The following is a 19,643-nucleotide window of genomic DNA, read 5'->3' on the forward strand; positions in this document are numbered from 1 at the left end:
CCTACCCCTCTGATGCTACATCTGCAGGAAGTTTTTGCTCTGACCAATGGGACCAGCCACCCCTGCCCAGAGAGAAAAGTAGTTAAGAGATGGGGAGAGGCCCCGCAAGTACATATTCTGTGCTACCCTCTCATGGGGAGGAGTAGAAGGAAGGAGAGATCATCACTTCCTCAGCAGCAGACTTGGAGGATGGATGGGCAGGACACACAAAACTCAGGTCCAAACAGATGAAGGTCATAGTTCATGACCACATACTAGTAGTTGGTGGAGTCTCAATGCAAACCCAGATTGGTCTGACTTAAAACCTTAGCCCTGTGCTGTACACCAGAAACTAACACAACGTTGTCAATCAACTGTATGCCAATTAAAAAAAAACAAAAACAAAAAAAACAAAAAAAAAACCCTAGTCCTTGTGAGAATGGACCTTACTCTTCACAATGCTTCCTTCATGGTGAAGGCTCACGGGAATGTAATATATTCGGAGTGATGGGGGTTTGGGGATCAGCTTTCTCTTATCTGCATAGCTTGCCCAGGGATGTGATTGTGGCTTGATAGACTAAAAAGAGGGAAAGGGAGACTGGAAACCGGTCCCAACCCCAGAAGCAACCCCAAGCTTCAGAGGAGATGGGACTGCTTTCTCATTCTTCATTCTTCACTTGCTATCCTGACTCGCTCTGGGATGCCTTGATGTTATATGACAGCACATTTCATTGGTCCTGGTAATAATTCATGTGGAAAAATAATAATAATTCATATGGAAAAATAGATTGCCTTGAAAAAGCAGGATACATTTCTACATATTATCATTTGTGACCTATGCGGAAACAAAGCTGAGAGTGCCTGCCTGGGAGGGAAGTCGGTTGCATCATGTCTGGTAGCTGGAGTCCGCTGTGTTTGAATTAAAGGGGGGATATTACTTATTGTCGTATGTACTTGAAAAAGATTTTATCAGTGGCTGTTCTAAGTGGTTTTTGTGTTTCTTTCAGATGTCGCCCATTTAATGTGGTTTGAAAGACTCTATGTTTGGCTTCAGTGTTTTGAAAAATATATCTTGTACCCAGCAGTAATTTTGAATGCCCTCACTATTGATGCATTTGCAATAAGCAATTACCGGAGACTTGGTACCCAGTAAGTGGATAATGGTTTATTCTCATCATGATTTGGGTCACAACGTTTTCAAAGTCTAGTGAATTTTCTCTAAACGGGCTGCAGCAGAAGCCAACTTCTGTCTGCTAATTACTGGCCATGTTAAAAGGAAGCCACGGTGGTCTTCTACTCAAACTCACTAGAGGTTAATGGTGATTGCAGAGTGACTGGGGTGCAAATGAAGTTAGATCTGCTTGAAGTGATATTGTGAATAAGTGTCAGCAGATTTGAAAATCAGGAGCCTGAATGAGTTGAAGGAAACACAGTGTGATTCCGGGGTTCCTGGAGTTCCTCCCATCGTGTTTACAGCTTTATGAACTGCCTCATGTCATTTCATTTAGCAAATACTCTTATCATTTTGTGCTTGAGGGAGGGGGAAATTAATCACTGTCACTGCTCTCTCTGTATTTATCAAGAGAAGCCTCATAATTAAAAAGAAATGGAACATCAAGGGAAGGGGAGGGAATAGCTCAGTGGTTGAGCACATGCTTAGCATGCAAGAGGTCCTGGGTTCAATCCCCAGTCCCTCCATCAAAAAAAAAAAAAGAAACAGCAAGATGCCTGTGTTTTTACAAAGTGTTAACCATGTACAGCTGAGTTACTGGTGTCCTATTTGAAAATTAACTTTGAGTTTACAAATGGAAATCTACACGATAATTTGTAGATTTGCTGTTCTGACCCAAGGTTGACATTTCTGGTCAAAGAGATTATTAGAATAGGAGGATGTGAAAGATCCTTCTCAGATTTGCTTATTAGGCATGTTGTTTAAACATTACATGCCCAGGTCAACCCTGATGCATAATCCCACACATGCCTACTCTTCCTTTCAGGGTGTGAGAACAAATTAATTAATCTTTGCCAAAGATTGAGCAGACTAAGATAAAAGACCCATCACTACTCTGTTGGACTTAGAATAGATGTGTAGTCACACGAAGCAAGACACTAAATGAAATGATCCTGTAACCTTCCTGTCTTTATCAGACTGCCTTCCTTCCAGATCAGACCTGTTTCAATTGTACCAGGCCAAGAAGTCTTCCCTTTGGTATTTCAAATCCTAGACCTCAGATCCAGGGATGAAAGTCAGTTTCACTTGGTGAAGAAGGCAGACGATGAGACCACAGACCTCTTGCATGGTTTGGGTGGGGCCCCAACCAGGGGACAACCCTACCTCTAGGACTTCCAGTGCTTTGCTAATGGCAGGTGTTTCTGGTATGATACAATCTGGGCTGACCCATGATGACCTTCTAGAACAAGGCAGTTCCTCAGCTCCAGAGCAAGGATTCACAGTCAGAACCAAAGCAGCCACACATGTATCAGTGCTGCCCCAGGGGTCATGAGCTAAAGGATCGAAAGTTCTCCCTTCCCAAACATCAGGACAAGGACCTCGAGCCAAGCCTGCCAGTGGAAGCCAAGCAGTTCTGGCTGTTGGCAGAGGATGGACGCAAAGCTGGAAAATCACACAGAGTCAAACAAACAATTCAGAGAGAGTCCCATTTGGAGCAATATTAATCTCTATCCCCTGTAATTTGTTTTTCCAGACACTAAAGTCGTAAAGTACCATCTTACCTATGTACCTCCAAATACTCTTCACTCTCAGGTGATACCAACGGAGTTCTTTTTCTCAGAGCCCAAAGCTGATATTTCTTTTAGATTCTATTTCTCTAGATCCATCTGAAGACAGGAAAAAAAAAAAAACCAACTCTCAAGATTTCCAGCATCCCACTAGACCAGTTAAACAAGACAGCAGGAGACCCTACATCAGTATTATCTAGAGACCTGTTTCAAACTGTGTAAGTCCAACCCACATCCTTCCCTCCTTGAGAATCACCATAGTCAGAGAGTGAACCCTTCAATAGCAGGCACTGTTTCTTATTCAACTTTCCATACCAACCCTCCAGTAAATGGCAGAAGGATGGATGGATGGATGATTGATTAAGGGGCCTGATAAATGATGAGTGAGTGAGACATGATATCTTGTTAGGTATTTATATTTCCAGCCTGCTCTGAATGGACACTTTGCATCTGTCCTGGGGTCATTGTTCACTGATTGTTGCCTGAGGCTTTCTCAAACCTTTAGCTAAGCCTGCGACACTCTACAAACCATTGATTGTAACCATGACCATGGCAATGTTAAAAAGCCATAAACATCATTCTTTCAGCTCTCCCATAGTCTTCACCAGTCATCATTAATAAACATAAAATGAAGGTGGTCCATTTTAATCATAGACACAGAAATCAAAGTTCAGAGTTGACTCTCATCTAAATTTAGCCTGAATAACCCAGAAAAATCACTGATCTCCTTTGAAAACCAGAATATTCCTAGTCTTGAGATGTCCTATCATTGGGACCCACCCCTCCTCATCCCCCCACGCCCTCCAAGGGCTGTGCCACAGGGATGCTTGTATCCTGGACTGTTGTCAAAGTCAAGTGGACCTGAAGTCATGTTCTCATACTGTATTTTCATCATGGGCCTCTGTTGTCCTCTAGAAAAGGAAGGCGGGTTGTGGAGCAGAGCTCAGCCTCGCTGCAGGAACGGAAGTTACTAAACATAGTCCCACTCTCCCCAAATCTGCATGTAATCAGGGCTGGTTTTTCTTCAAAGCCAAATCTAAGCTCACTGCACAGGGCTTCAGGCAGACGTCACCAGATCCATCCTGGGAAAGGATGGAATCAATTGCAACACTAGGTCTGAAGGCATATGAAGTATCAGATGGAGGCCAATGGAAATAGCTGAAATTAGATCTTTCTGATGACAAAAATGACAGTTTTGCACTTGATAGATGCCAAGACTCCGAAAACACTTTTTAAATGCCCTGATCCTGAGACAGGATGTTATTCATGCTGATAAGGGTCTGGAGCTGAGGGTCCCTCTAGGGTTAGAGAAATTGAGGTGCACCCCCCTCCCTCCTCATTTTCTGTACTTAGAAAAAGAAAAGCTCTCTTTCAAGAGCAGTTGTTCTCTGGAAAGCATTGCCACGTCTGTCTTTCTTTTGAGTTCTCAAGTAGGATGTTAGCGTTGGAGGGGAGTCTGGTTAAAATGCGCAAGACCTTCTATGAGAAAGACAGACCCCCGTCCAGGAGGTAGGGGCTTGCTCTGTCCGGCTGTTCTGAGCAGTTATCAGTTGCCTTCCCATCTCAAGGTAGGGAGGTGGTTGACCTCACCGTCTGCTGGAATCGTCCGCATGGCACGTACTCCCAGTACAGGTTAATAACTTGACTCCCTAGATGAAAGCATTCGGAGTTCAGTCCTCCCAGCAAAGTCCTGCTGTTTCTTTATGGGACTGCCTTTCTTGTGCTCCTTAACTGAAAAAGAGAGAAGGGGGGGGGTGTTGATGATGTAATTTTCAGTGGAGAGAAAAGAGAGATCAGAAAGCTTCTGTCTGACAACATGACAAAGATGTGGAAAAACACTGTAAGTTAATATGTAAATGCAAAAAGGGCTTGACGGAGAATATGAGGTATTGTTATGTCATTGATTCAGTGGGATTACTTTATAGGAGAAAAGCTTACACTGAGGAGTTGCTAATGAGGACAGCCTGCCCTCGTCTTCTCTGTGGACCCTCGCGCTGCAGTGGTCCTTAGATGTGCTCGCAGGGAGCTCTGTGTCCTCAGTTACAAAGGTCTGGGGATGATGCAGAGTGTATAGTGCAGGAAGTTACCTCGAGTGGCAGAGTCTGCAGGCTTGGGACTGAGTTTCAATCCCAGCTCACCTCGTGAGACTGTAGATGAATGACTCAAACCCTGTGACTCATTACTCTTCTGTAAAATGAGGGTAATAACAGAACCCCACCGTCTTGGCTTTTTGTGCCTGTAAAGTTGCATCACCCGCAGTAAATGCTCTGACACACTTGCCGCTGTGACTCACCTTAGCCGCGTGCGGGCCGCTACTGATGCTTCTTGTCTGTCCTTTTCAACAGCTGGAACATTTTCCTGATGGTCATCGCCGGCATGAAACTGTTGAGGACCTCTTTCTGTAACCCAGTCCACCAGTTTACTCACTTGGGCTTCACTGTGATCTTTTTCCATTTCGACTACAAAGATATTTCTGAGAGTTTCTTACTGGATTTCTTCATGGTGTCCATCTTATTGAGCAAGGCAAGTTAATTCACTGTTTCCTTCATTCTAAAATGGGAAAGGTGCATTTTTCATCAAATGTTTTAAAAGTTTTAAACATTTTCTTAAAAAAAAACCCTATAGCATGAAAGTAAATTGAATTACATATGCATGTCACATTCCTGCTGCCATTTTAGGAACTTTCCCCATGGAACAGACATATGCCGTGTTATTTGCCAAAAATCATGAATTAAAATGAATTAGCAATTAGTGTTGCTTGAAATTTTAGGGTCTTTGTTAAAAATCTCAATATAGAACTTCCTAGATCTCATAATGCTCTGAATTAAAGATTAGCGACCGGATTAATTTGCTTTTTCTTTCCTTCTTTTTTTATTTTTATTTTTTTGACTTAGCATTTTACCTCTTGAGGTAAAGCTTGGGACCTAGTACCTGAATGCTAGGTCCCTTAGAGTCTTTTCTTTTAGAGTATTTTCTTTTCTTTAGCTTGTCCCATGTCAAGATTTCCTCTGTTGTAAATTTACACATGGGCAGTGAGAAATCCCAAACACAGTTCAGGCAAATATGTGGGACTGGTATCTAATGTTTAATGTGAGGGAGATAAGGTCCTCTGGGTACTTGCCTGGGTGTGTAAACCAAAAAAGGAATTTGGGGTGGGGGGAGGGTAGAGCTCAGTGGTAGAGCGTGTGCTTAGCATGCGTGAGGTCCTGGGTTCAGTCCCCAGTACCTCCCTTAAATACATACATACATACATATATACACCTAATCACACCCCCTCCCCCAAAATTTAAAAATTGAAAAAAAAAGAATTTGGGAAACTCCTTTCTCACATGCTCCTTTTAATACAGCAGCCATAGCTTTTCTGCCCTGAGATTGATTTAACCAACATTTCCCCCTTTTGGTTAATAATTCCTAAATTCTAAGGGGTTTTTTTTTCCCCCTTAACTTCATTTTTGTGCCCCTTTTTGAACCAGTTCTCTTAATTTCTCTATTACCTGTCTTTTCCTTCACCTGGCTTTCTCTTTACTGGTTTTAAGTGACAAAAATTCAAATATTACAATGGTCATAAGACTTCGGCAGCCTGCCCCAATTTCTGTATCTTATTTTTGAGCCCTGGCCTTTGTCCTTAACCACAGACATTTGTTTTCTGTTTGTCTGAGTTCTGTTTGGCCTTGATAAATTTATCCTGTTTTTCTGATGATTCAAATCACAGGCTTCCCTGTTCTGTTTAAATGTTATTCTTTCACATAATCAGTGTAAAATTGTATACTATGCTCTTGAAAGCATTTATAAAGTTATAAGTAATTTCACTCCTCACAGGGGTGAGAGCTTATTATCTGCTGCAGAATGGGCTGGAATGAGTTGAATCCCTAACTCTGGCATTATTTATATTTTGGCATGCTAATATTTCTAGTCCTTTCTGAACCTTAGTTTCTTTTAAAATTGAAAACCATGATGCCAATCTCAGCTGGGTGTTGAGAGGCCTGATTCGTATAAGAACAGAAGTTTTTCAGTAGGATGTGCTTTCCAAATACGAGGCAGGACTTTTAAGTAAAAAAAGAGAAGTTACACCCTGCTTAGTTTTCCGCACTGAACTGTCCATTTCGGTGCCATCCTTTATCAGCAAGAGGTTCCCCCCTCCGGTGAACAAAAGGAGAAAGGGCCTCGCTCTCCAAGTCCTCTACGTGATTCCACATCTGCTGGAGGAGCAGGGATTTTAATTTGCTGGGGCGCAGACGGCCGCTGCTGAGAGCACGTGGCTGGGAGCAGGTGTCCAGACTGGGAGGCTTGCTGGAGGCAGAGGAAGAGCTTCCACTTAGCTGTTGTTCATCCTTCCCGTCCGCGGGGGCACTTAGTGCCCCCCCCGTGTGTGATGCGGAGGGTGGGACCTGCCAGCACACAGTCTGAAACTAAATCTGTAAAATCTTAGCGCTCCAGGCATTGGAGTTTCACCTGCCGTCATCTTTGTGAAGCATCAATGAAAGCACTAATCATTTCAGATGGAACCAGAGTGGCAGCGTTCCTGTTTTCTCTAACTGAGGGAGCATTAGCACGTGTAATTTGAATAGTCCACTTTTAGGCTGGGGATAATAGCTGAGTCTAAAAGCAAAAGTTAGGAAAAAAAAAAAGTGAGACAAAAGCTAGAAAAATAAGCGCCCTGTCTCGTGACTCAGTCTTGACACATCCCTCACCCTGTCTGCTGCCTGCTCACTCTTGAGAGAGCTGATAAGGTGCATTTTTTTGGAATGAGAAACAAGATCTGATTTCCTGACAAAAACTACGGTTAAACAAAGAGACAGCATTTGAGAGCTTCCTGGAAATAAGCCAGTAGAAATTAGTGACAGAAAACAGGGGTGGCAGTGAGGAAGCCCACAATTAATGTTTCCTGGAAAGCTCCTGCTTGCAAATCCCAGCTGAGTCTTCCTGTTCATTCTCCTCCTTGAAGGCATTTTTGAAAAAATTATCTCTCTTAATCTACTTCCTAGAGGCATTCTAGAAACCTCCAATATTGCTTTTGCAGGGGATACTGTGCTTTGGGGGTTATTCCTTGCACTATGTGAAATTTTGTTTGTTCATTAGACCCATCTGAGTCCTGCTCACAACATGTGCTCTCATCCACCATCGCAAAAAAACCTCTAAGCTCTTTCCCCAGCTCTGCTCCTGTTCTGCCGAAGAGCAGAGTCGTCGTTAGCCTAACGGCGCACCTTAAAGAAAGACTGCAAGATTAACGAGGAGACGAGGGAAGGGCCTCCAGTTTCCTTGGGAAAAAGGAGCTGCATGAATCCAGGACCCATTTTTATTATAAATCAGTGGCCCCTCATCCTTCAGTCTTTATGGGTAGAAAAAGAGATGAGATGTGATTATTGAGAGATTCTCTGCAGAGAGAGATCAAAGCACCGGGAGGGTGAAGATTGGACTAGATGACTTCCAGAGGGCTTGCCTGCACGTTATTCGCTCCCTCCTGAATCCCCAGATCCCTCCTGGGGTCTGGAAGATGAATGTCAGCCAATGTCTTTGGTCTGCCAGACCTAGTGAGAAATGGGAAGTCAGGAGTTCCAGGGCCAGAGCCCAACGGGGAGGATTTAGTACAGCCCATGCGTTAACCATGGAGGACGGGACTTCGCAGAGGATGGCGTCCTGAGCTCGGCAGGGATGGGGGTGGGGGAGGCAGAGGGAGAGAAGGGTCCCCACATACCCACTCCTGATATCCAACCACACACCCAGCGCAATGCAGCACCTCTGAGAAGTCAGGCCCATCTGTCCTCTCTCCCTGGGCCTCTCAATCCATCTCCTCTCTCTTCTGCTCCATTGGTCATTCTCCTCTTTTAAGAACTGAGTAATGTCATGCATTCGTACCATTTCTGGTATGCCTAGGTCTTTGGCGGACAGTGAGACCTGCTCTGGGTAAAGATATTTTGTTGTGAGGAATATTTGGTTGTGACAGGAACAAAGGTGACAAAAAGGTTGGATCCTGTCCCACTGGTCCTGAAAAAGTTCTTAGAAACCATCTCGTCTTGAAATGTTTGGTAATTTTGCCTTGAAGAAGTGGGACTTGAAAAAAAAAAAAAAAAAAGCCCGCCAGAGTATAATTCTGCCTGCATTTCCAGAAGCTGTGACACGTGAAATTCTACAGGCTAGCGAGTTCGACATGGGGGCCGGCACTGTTACCATTCATGAAATTAAAACTAACAGGTGAGGTTGTTTTTATATAAAGCTGGGTGGATCACGGCACCAGAGTCCTGATGAGTGGCTATGTTGTGGGTGACTTCAGTCAGCTTTCACATTATTTGAAACCAGTTTCTAAATAGCGTTTTCCTTTGTTTTCTGGATCCAGGTGGAAAGTCTTGCATTGAAATTGAGCCACTTTATGGAGGAAGGATGAATACTTTTACAGAAACATTTGTTCGAAACACTTTGTTCAAAAAAAAGTACTTGCTCATTTACTGAGGATCCCTTGTGGGCCAGGCGTTGTGTGCTAGGCGCAAAGATTACTATATTATTTGTAATAATGCGAAAGCTAATAAGCCCTTATTTGGTGCTTTTCATAAGCACTATTTTCAGTACTTTGTGTAGCTCGAACTGCTTCATCTTCATAACCGCTTTGGGGCTGGGTACACTTCGTTGTACAGATGAGGAAACGGAGGCATGGAAATTAAGTGAATTGCCCAAGGGTCTTGCAGCTATAAAATGATAGAGCAGGAGTCTGCTCTGAGGTTATCCTTTGTGACTCCTCTGTTTGGGGAGTCTGGAAAGAAGGCACATAGGTCAAGAGATAATTGCAGAAAAGTACATAAAGGGAGGTGGCCGGGGCAGAGAATTTCAAGAGTGTGCATAAAAATGGTACCCAGTCCCACTGGGAGAATCAGAAGCAATGATGCTTACCTTGAACTTTGAAGAATGAGGGAGTAAGTCAGGAAAGAAAGACGGGGGAAAGTGAGCTGCACAGAGGAAACTGCTGGTGCAAAGGCACAGAAGCAAGGGAGGGTTTGCCCAGGAACTGCGGGATATTTGGTAAGCGCGAGGCATGGGGAGGAGAGTGGTGAGAGATGGAACTGGGGGCGTTGTCATGAGGCAGATCAGGAAGGGCCAAGCATGATGTGCTCCAGAGTTTGGAAAGCCATTAGGATACTGGAGAAAGTGGGCTTCAGGAGGAAGAGACTGGCTTGCGTGCTCCTGTGACTAGGTGGTATCCTTAATTAGGTCAGGAAAAAAAAAGGAGAAAGACATTTTGGGGAGAAAGAATGCTGTTTTTGTTTGTTTGTTTATGTTTTTGGGGGGAGCTAATTAGGTTTATTTATTTACTTATTTTAATGGAGGGATTGGGGATTGAACCCAGGACCTTATGCATGCTAAGCATGTGCTCTACCACTGAGCTGTACCCTCCCTGGAATGTTGGTTTTAGATGTGGCAAATTGTGGAAAGAGAAGTGACAGGGACCGAAAGGAAAAACCTAGGGGTAGGAAGTTTTCCCATTTAAATATTTCCATTTACGTGAGTGCTATAAATGGATGCTCTATTGAATAAAATTAGAAAAACAATAGAAAAATGCAGAGAAAGTCCATCTTTTCACACATCCGTTACTCTATAACCCTCACCTCTCTAATGGTAACTCACCATCGTCAACATTTCAGAATAATTCCTTTCATTCTCTTTTCTTGCATATTCAACTCACACTCACCCCATACACACACACCCCACATGCACGCACACACATTTAAAATATCAAAAGGGTCATTTGTACACATTTTTACTTCCCTTTTTTTGCTTAAAAAATATATCTTAGAGAACTTCCATGACAGTACGTAGAACGTTGCTTCCTCTTTTTGACCCCTGCCTGGTATTCCATGGCATGTGCCGTAATTTGACTAGCCACTCCCCTACTGATAGACATTTAGTTTGTTTCCAATTTTTTTTTCTGTAGTGGTTGGGACATCTGTGTTCATGAACTCCAGAAACCCAGAAGAAACTGGCTTAATGAAAAAAGGGGGATTGCATGGTCCATATATAACTGAGCAGATGATCTGGAGACTTAAATAATGGCATCAAAATTGTGGTTTTGGGGAAGGGTACAGCTCAAGTGGTAGAGCGTATGCTTAGCATGCACAAGGTCCTGGGTTCAATCCCCAGGATTGCCTCTGTAAACAAACAAACAAAGAAACAAACAAACCTAATTACCTCCTCCCCCAAAAAAAACTAAAAAAAAAAAAAAAATCTGGTTTTATTTCTCCTTCTCGCCTCTGTTGGCTTCATTCTTAGATTGGCTCTATCTGCATGGCATAAGTATGGTCACCAGCAGTTCTATATTTGTAGAATCCTTCCAGCTAATATTCCCAGAAAGAAGAGAACGCATCTTTCCTGATGTTTTAGCTGAAGTCCTGGGGAGAGTCTCACTGACTGCTTTTGTGTCATGTATTCATTCGTGAACTAGGTATGGTTGCAGAGAGATGCCTGTCTTCCAGTCAGTGAGGCTTGGCTCTTGTCTGCCAGTCGAGTTCAAAGCAAACTACAGGGCCTGGGAGTCAGGGACGGGGGAAGGGAGAGCAGACAGGAAGTGTCCGATGCCAGTACATTCGACTCCACAAAGATCATAAGTAACATGCTGGCGCCTGTGAGTGTTTCAGAAACATAGATTCCGCTGATGGGGACTGCTCGGTCAACAAGATGTACGTGATGGTGTCTCTATAGAGAATCCTTCCAGAAGACTTAACACTGCTTCCAACAACGATGGTGAGCATTTAAGAAACAGGCAGAGGAGGCAGAGAAGTGACTCATGAAACAAGACAAAGTACAGTGGAATGGTAACCAAGAAAAGAAATGGTTTCCAGACGGAAGGAGTGGAGGGAGTCACTGATACCAGAGGCTTCAGAGAGGTCAAAGGCCAAGTCTGAAAAGTGCTCTTGGTATAGCAAGCCCTCAAATGCCATGTTTGTAAATGATCAAGATATTCATTGACCGCAGGTGAGTGTATTTAAATCTGGGGGAACCTTACTGCACGCTGTTTAGTGGAGCTGTCTTTAAGAGAAAACTCCAGTCAGACCCACTTTAGGGCTGTTGACTCTTTATTAGCTCAGAAGAGGTGAATGGCTTTAGACATGCCATTCTTGCTACGTTTAAAAGATTTAGTCCACTGCCCTTGGCAGGAATAAACATGCCAAACATATGTGATGTGAAGGGCCGGGGTGCAATGTTTACATAATGTCACCGTCTCTAGATTTAAGATGCAGGGCTCGACACTTAATACAAGAATTGCATTCTTAGGTCTCTCCAGCTAGGAAATTATGGACAACGAAGATTATTTTCTCTGGTGCCATTCACCTTAGCTTCCTTCTGCCTCTGCTGAGTTTCTGGATGGTAACATCAGCACCCGTCTCCTCCACAGAGTCATGATGTGGACTGCTTCTTGCCATCCTGAAATCACGTGGTGGCTGAAACATCTCCACCTTATCTTTTTGGTTACATAGTGTTGACTGATGCTCCACTTCCCACTCTCCATTTATTTTTAGTTCACTTACCCTCACTGAGTTGAAGAGTGGACTTAGCAAATTTATTAATCTGTGTCATAATTCAGGAATTTTAAGTAAGGTTGTCTCATAGTTTCCTCTCTGCTAGATAAGGTTCATTCTTGTAAACGTTAACCCGTAAGGTTCAGACCACTCTTTATCCCTACAAAGTCCTACCTCCAAGGACATGAGGTCTGCTCTGATGAAACGTTTAAAGCATCTGCAACTGTCCAGAGAAAGTCTATCTAGATCACATCTTGGCCACTTGCAACTGATGAGAAGGGAACAGTGAGAGAGAAAAGGAGAACAGGAGCCAGGAGGGGAAGGATCAGGGGGCAATGGAGCCTTTATATCCCTCCAACTTTGGCAGGTGGTTGGCTGGTTAACTTAAAATAAAATTAAGCAGGAAGTAATAATAAATGAGACCATACCTCTCTTTATCATTTTATATTAGCTTAAAATGTATACATGAGCTCTTATTACCAGTCTTTTCTTTGAGTAGGTGTCTCCTGAATTAACCACGCCCATGATGCGTTTTCTAGGAAGTTCAATTTCCACTTCTGTTTTTTTTTAAATTTCTACTGGAAATGAGAAGTTACAGTTACCAGTGACGCAATCTATGGGCAGTTCACATTTTCTTCGCTCCCACATCTCTTCTCATTCATGCCGAAGTCCGCAGCAGTGTTTTTAGAGACTTGCTTTCACCAAGCCAGTAGCATTCAACCTTATTGTGATAGAACCAACACTCACTGGTTTGCACTCATATTCCACTGGTGTATATAATATTTAATCAAAAGACAAGATCATTTCAAGGACACGTAAAACTGTTATAAACAGTTTGGGCAGCAAGCAGAACCACCTCTTGTCAAGCATTTAGCTCAAGTGGTAGGATTGGTCAGGACGATACACGTGAATTGAAAATAACTTACTGGCCTTGCGTTCCATTGGGTTGTGGGACTTATCCATTGGGTTTACAGAGCAAATATCAATGTCAATTCATCTGAAAGTTAATTGGTGGACTTCTAAAAGAATGTGTCTACTTTAGTAAGATAAGCAGGAGAGAATCATATTTGCCTTGGGGCTGACTCATCAGTGTTCTGGAAGGTTCTGTGCCCGAGCGGAAGTAGAGAGACATGCAGTATCTCATCGTACAGCACAGACATCTTGATTCAGCAATGAGTACTGAGTGACTGCTAGGTGTGTGGTCCGAGGGACCGAGATGCTTCAGCAGAAATGTCCTCTTAGAGCTTGGTCTGGCCGGGGAGATAGTTACAAAGAAGAGTTAAGTCACCCCATCAGGCCCTCTGAAATTCTGATTGCTTTCTCAACTCCTTACTCAGATATCCACCTTTGAAAATATACCCAGTATCTACTCGATTTTCACCACCGCCACTGCTGCTATTCTGGCCCCACCACCATCATCTCTCACTTGTGTGAATTTAATGCCTTCTGAAAGGCCTCACTGCTTCCACCCTCCCTGCCCTACAGAGTGGCCAGAAGAGTTTTGTTTTTTTTTTTAATAAACTTATTTTGGTAAAGTTTTAGATTTGTAAGAAGATGTGAAGATAGTATAAAGTTCCCATACACCCAAGCTCAGCTTCCTCTGTCATTAACATTTGACATTAGTAAGGTACCTGTCCCAATTAAGGAACCAAAACTGATCTGTTACTGTTAACTAAAGTCCATACTTAATTCATATATTCTTAGTTTTTCATTAATGCTCTTTTTCTCTTCTAGGATCCTACCCAGATACCATGTTACATTTAGTTGTCATGTCTTAGGCTCCTTTTGACTATGACAGTTCTCATAGCTGTCCTGTTTATAACTTGACAGTTATAAGGAGTACTGGTTTAGGTGTCTTGTAGGATGTCCTTCTCTTAAAATTCATCTGAAATTTTTCTCATGGTAAGACTGGAGTTATGGGTTTCTGGGAGGAAGACCACAGAGATAAAGTGTCGTCATCATATCATATCCAGGATTCATGCTGGCAACATGACTTGTCACTGTTGGTGTTGACCTCGACCGCCTGGCTTACACAGTATTTGTCAGGGTCTCCCACTATAAAGTGACCCTTTGTCCATCTTTCCATATTGTGTTCTTTGGAGGAAAGTCACTATGTGTAGCCCACATTTAAAGAGTGGGAGGTTATGTTCCACCTCATTGATTTATCTGATTTATTTAGAAAATTATTTAATTCTTCTGCATGGGAGATTTTTCTCTTATCTATTTCTCTATCTACCAGTTGTCCATCTATCAATGTGGACTCATGAATATGTTTTATACTTTGGGTAATAATATAAAATTACTCATCTTGTTACTCTCTGGGATATTAGGAACTCTTCCAGTTGACTCCTGTGTCCCTTTGACATAACCCCATCAATGTGTGTGTGTGAGTGTGTGTGTGCGTGCGCGTGCATTAGCACTCTCTCTTGCTTTCTGATATGATAAAATGTTACAGGCTTGTCTTGTATATTTTTTTGCCCGAGTTAGAATTGGCCATTTCTCCAAGGAGCCCTGATTCCTTTTACTAATTTTCATATAAGTTGACATAATTTTCAAAAAAAGTTGTATAAATACCTAGTGGCTGATTATATTTTAAGATTATGTTTAGCTTTTTAAGAAACTGCCAAATTGTCTTCCAAAGTGCTCTCTTTTGTTCTGCATTCTTTCTAGCAATGAATTAAAGTTTCTGGGGTTTTTTTTTTACCACTCTATATACATATTTTTATTGAAGTCTAGTCAGTTTACAATATTGTGTCAATTTCTGGTGTGCAGCACAATGCTTCAGTCATACATGAATATACATATATTTGTTTTCATATTCTTTTTCTCCATAAGTTACTACAAGATACTGAATATAGTTCTCTGTGCTGTACAGTAGGTCTTTGTTGTTAACCTATTTTATATACAATAGTGTGTATCTGCAAATCTTGAACTCCTAATTTATCCCTTCCACCCCCCTCCTCCTCCCCCGACCCCGGCAACCATATGTTTGTTTTCTATGTCTGTGAGTCTGTTGTTCCACCACCTCACCAGTAATTTGTACAGTCAGGTTTTTTGTTGTTCCTGTTTTGTTTGTGTGTTTTCAATTTTTTTTTTAATTTTAGCAATTCTAATAGGTGGTTTATAATGCTGTCTCACTTTATTTTTCATTTCCTAATGACAAAGATATTTACCTTTTATATATGCTTATTTGACAGCTGTATATGCCTCACCATTCATCACCTTCACTGCACTCTTGTTATTGACTTCTTTATCCTCTTAGTGTCTCTCCCACTGGATTGTAAATCCCATGAGGACAAAGATCATTGTCTGTTTTGTTTACTGATATGTCCCAATTTCCAGAACAGGCTCAGGCACACAGTAGGTCTACAATTAACCTCTCTAGAATGTTGAATGATGCTCTTTTGCACCAACTGGCCAGTCACTTACCCAAAATCACTCACTCACAGAGCCAAACTTGATCTTGGTCCTGTTCCCAGTCTGCCCAAGCACAGGAATAAAATCTGGTTGGCAGAATGTTCCCGAAATCCCTGCGGACACCTAGCCCACCTCCTCAGGGACCCATGTTCACTTGTAGTTGCCACCCAAGGTGGTTCAGGAGAAGAATTTCACAGTCTCTGCACTGTGTCCAGAAACAAAGAACATAGTCCAGTGTGTCTCTGTTCCCAAGAGGACTGGAAACTCCTCAATCGTGGGACTATCTGTGTGCTTAATTCCTACCTCCTGCAGCATCAAACAAATGCAAGGTCATAATGATGACTCAAAGCATATTAATTGAATTTAGTTGAGATCAAAAAGATGAAAAAACTGGTTTTTGAGAAATGAAGTCCTAGCTTGAATGTGGTGGTGGAGTGACATTTTATTACTCTCAAGAGACGATGATTCACAGCGGAGGGGCGGGGGTGGAGACACGGAGGAGGGATGGTTTTAGGTTGACCATATAGGTCACTTAGAGTTCCCTCCTTGGGTTTTTCATGGTGTGTGTTTTGATTTTCTTGGCTTCCAATAAATCTTGTTTAGCTGCCTCACTGCTGCCTGCTGTCCTATTCACAGTGGGGGAGTTAACACGTGGCCAGCCAAGCTGGCTGTTCCGCTGTGACAGTGTTGCTCTGTGCTCTGTAATCAGCTGAGCCCCTGAGCCCTTCTTGCAAAACTGAGAAGAGTAAAACACAATCTGCTTCCAGCTGTAGAAGCACCCAGTGGTGACAAGCCGATATCATCCAATTGGCCAGCTCACTGCACACAGCCACAACTATGACTCCACTCTTTTTTTTTTTTAATTTACTTTTTTCATTGAGGTAAAGTCAGTTTGCAATGTTGTGCCAATTTCTGGTGTACAGCACAATTCTTCAGTCATACATGAACATACATATATTCATTTTCGTATTTTTTTCACCATAAGATACTACAAGATATTGAATATATTTCCCTGTGCTATACAGTATAAACTTGTTTATCTATTTTATATATACCAGTCAGTGTCTGCAAATTTCAATCTCCCAGTTTATCCCTTCCCACCCCCCTCCCCCCTGGCAACCACAAGTCTGTATTGTATGTCTGTGAGTCTGTTTCTGTTTTGTATGTAAGTTCATTTGTATAACTCCATTCTTAACTGTGTCATCTAACTGCTGAGAAGTGCCCAGACAGCCCCAAACATCCTTTAGTCAAGATTTATAACCTAACACATCCACTGCCTTGTCTTCCACTCCCCAGTACAACACCCACATACCAGGGGCATGGGTTTCCCTTAACTCAAACCAGGCAAGTTACTGTAATTCATCTCCTGGGAAGGGATGGAGGGATGAAGGTAATGCTAGCAGCTTCTCTGAGCCTCAGCCCTCAAAGGAAGGGTCAGTTTTTCCTCCTCATTTAGAACATCAAGCCTGGTATGCACGAGTCATATCTTTTTTTCCCTTCATTTTTCCTTTATTCTCATGCCAAAGTATACTATAAAAAAATACATGGAGTTAGTCATGCTGTTCAAAATCTACATAGTCAAGAGTATTGAGGCTAAAATGTACAAGAAGTATTTATGGGTTCTCTCTCTTTTTTGTAATTAACCCCTCAATTGATAATTTTATTCTTTGCATTTTTTAATTGAAGTATAGTCAGTTTACAATGTTGCATTTTAAAAAAATTTTTATTTTAATAAGGGTACTGGGAATTGAACCCAGGACCCTGTGGGTACCAGGCATGTGCTCTGTCACTGAGCTATACTTGCCCCTTCAATGTTGTGTTCATTTCTGGTGTACAGCATAGTGATTCCGTTATACACACACATATATATTCCTTTTCATATTCTTTTTTATTATAAGCTACTGCAAGGTATTGAATATAGTTCCCTGTGCTACACAGTAGGACTCTGTTGTTTCTCTATTTATACGTTGTAGTTAGTATCTGCAAATGCCGAGCTTACAATTTATCCCTCCTCCCCTCTCTTCCCCCCAGGTAACCGTAAGTTTGTCTTCTGTGTCTGTCTTTCTATTTTGTAAATATGTTCATTTGTGTCATTTCTTTTAGAGTCCACATATAAGTGACATCATATGGTATTTTTCTTTCTCTTTCTGGCTTTCTTCACTTGGTATGACAATCTCCAGGTCCTTTTTAAAAAGCCTACAGCTTTCTCTACCAGAAGTGGCTGCTCACTGGCTAAATGTTGCAGTCCCCTCCCCCCCCATCAGGACAGGGGTGTCGCACCTTCATTCAGGCAGAGGATTGGAGGCCACTGCTGATGAATCTTCAGAGGAACAGGGAAGTGACAGGCATTCGAAACACACAAAAGCTATGTCAGTGGCTTCAGGGAATTTAGGAGCAATGACAAATCTTGACTCTTCACTGAAAGAATTTTGAAAATCTTCCTTACTTAGCAATGAGGCATACCCTCCCCCCTCCTTGAAGTGCTTGCTGAAAAGAGAGCTCGGTTTCGCTGTGAGCCAGGGCGCCAGCTTCCTTACAAGGCTAACGACGGGCATTGGCTCTCTTTTACTTCTGGTTCTACAGGATTTACATGTACGAACCTGCCAGGTGTTCATATTTAGGTCAAGATCTTCAAGGTCAAAGACTTTCTCATCTCATTCCATCTTTTCTTTTGCTACCAATTTTGGAAGTTCCTTGACTGGACCAAACCATAGTGCTTCTGCCTCTGTTGCAGAAAGGCAGTCAATGACACTGAGCTGGTTACTATGTAAGTTTAAAATAGTCATGGAGAAAAAGAGGGGAAGCACCTCTCTTAGGAAAGTCAGTGGCAATCCTGAAGATCTGGAGTATGAATGAGAATCAGGAAGTCACAAAAATCCCATTGACCCCATGCCCACTCTAGCCTCTAAACTGGATGAGTTGGGAAAACACCTGAGGCTTTCTTTGGTTCATTGTTTCACTTTCTGAAAAACGCTTAGGGCACTTACATCCACTGCGTGTCTATATTACTTATCTGCTAGAAGGTAACTGTACAACTATGAACGGTACAGTATCGCTGACAATGAACATACATGCCAATGGGGGATGTGGGAGAGAAAGACCTATGAAAACTGCTTTTGAAACAATGTCATAAAGGCAATAAATAAAATAATCTGTGTTTATTGAGCACTTAGTGTATGTTTGATCCTGAGCTAAAAATTTAACATCTACTCCTTGAAATAGATTTCTGAGATAGGTACAGGTACCATTACCGTATTTACTTTGCAGATGAGAAAACTAAGGCTCAGCGGATCACACAGCTAGTGAGAGGCAGAGCTGGGATAAGAACCTAGGTCTGTCTGATGCCAAAGCCCTTTCCCGTCACCAGGATGCTGGACCACTTTTTCCAGGTGATATGAAGTTATAAGCCAAATACTGTGGGGGCCTCCAGAGAGAGCCACTAATGAGGACAGTGGAGGGAAGAGTAGCAGGAAAAACTTTGAATTACTTTTTAATTCAGTTTCATTTCTTCTATTGAAACTAATACTTTTATTATATATATATAATTATTTATATAATTATAAAATAATAAAATTATTATTCATGCCTTTCAAAAAAGTCATTGCTATTACATTTAGAGTATAAAACTTAATTAGAATCTACTTTCAAATAATATTACATCATTGCATGTGTAGTGTAAGGAGTGAGGAATGTCAAGTTTCTCCCTGGCATGCTTGGTGTTATTGTCATATATTTTATTTTTACATATGCTAAAAGTGCATAATATTCTATTACCATTTTTGCTTTAGAGCAAAATTACTCTTTTAGGGCCATTGAAAATAGGAACAAAATTATTTATTGTCACTTACTTCATTTCTGATGCTCTATTTCCTTGTGTAGATCCAAATTTCCAAACTTTATTGTATTTCTTCTTCCTGAACTTCCTGAAGAGTTCTTGTGATGAAGGTCTATTGGCAATGAATTTGTCAGTTTTGCTTGCCTGAGAAAGTATTTCTCTTTCATTTT

The 19,643-nt window shown here is 42.0% G+C and overlaps 1 protein-coding gene across 6 annotated transcripts in view; it reads left to right on the forward strand.

Annotated features, from left to right (window-relative positions):
• Positions 1 to 19,643, forward strand: part of LOC105066695 (pecanex 2) — a 271,254-nt gene that overhangs the window by 147,159 nt on the left and 104,452 nt on the right. For all 6 annotated transcript variants that reach the window (XR_012509907.1, XM_074373145.1, XM_045514586.2 and 3 more), the window contains 2 exons: positions 987 to 1,128; positions 5,064 to 5,241. Coding sequence is in view for 5 of the 6 variants with exons in the window: in XM_074373145.1 (XP_074229246.1) it covers positions 987 to 1,128; positions 5,064 to 5,241 (320 nt within the window). In the remaining variant the exon portion in view is untranslated. The remainder of the gene's footprint in view (positions 1 to 986; positions 1,129 to 5,063; positions 5,242 to 19,643) is intronic.

The sequence above is a fragment of the Camelus bactrianus genome, chromosome 11 (assembly GCF_048773025.1).
Source record: "Camelus bactrianus isolate YW-2024 breed Bactrian camel chromosome 11, ASM4877302v1, whole genome shotgun sequence".
In the NCBI taxonomy this organism is placed as follows: domain Eukaryota; kingdom Metazoa; phylum Chordata; class Mammalia; order Artiodactyla; family Camelidae; genus Camelus; species Camelus bactrianus.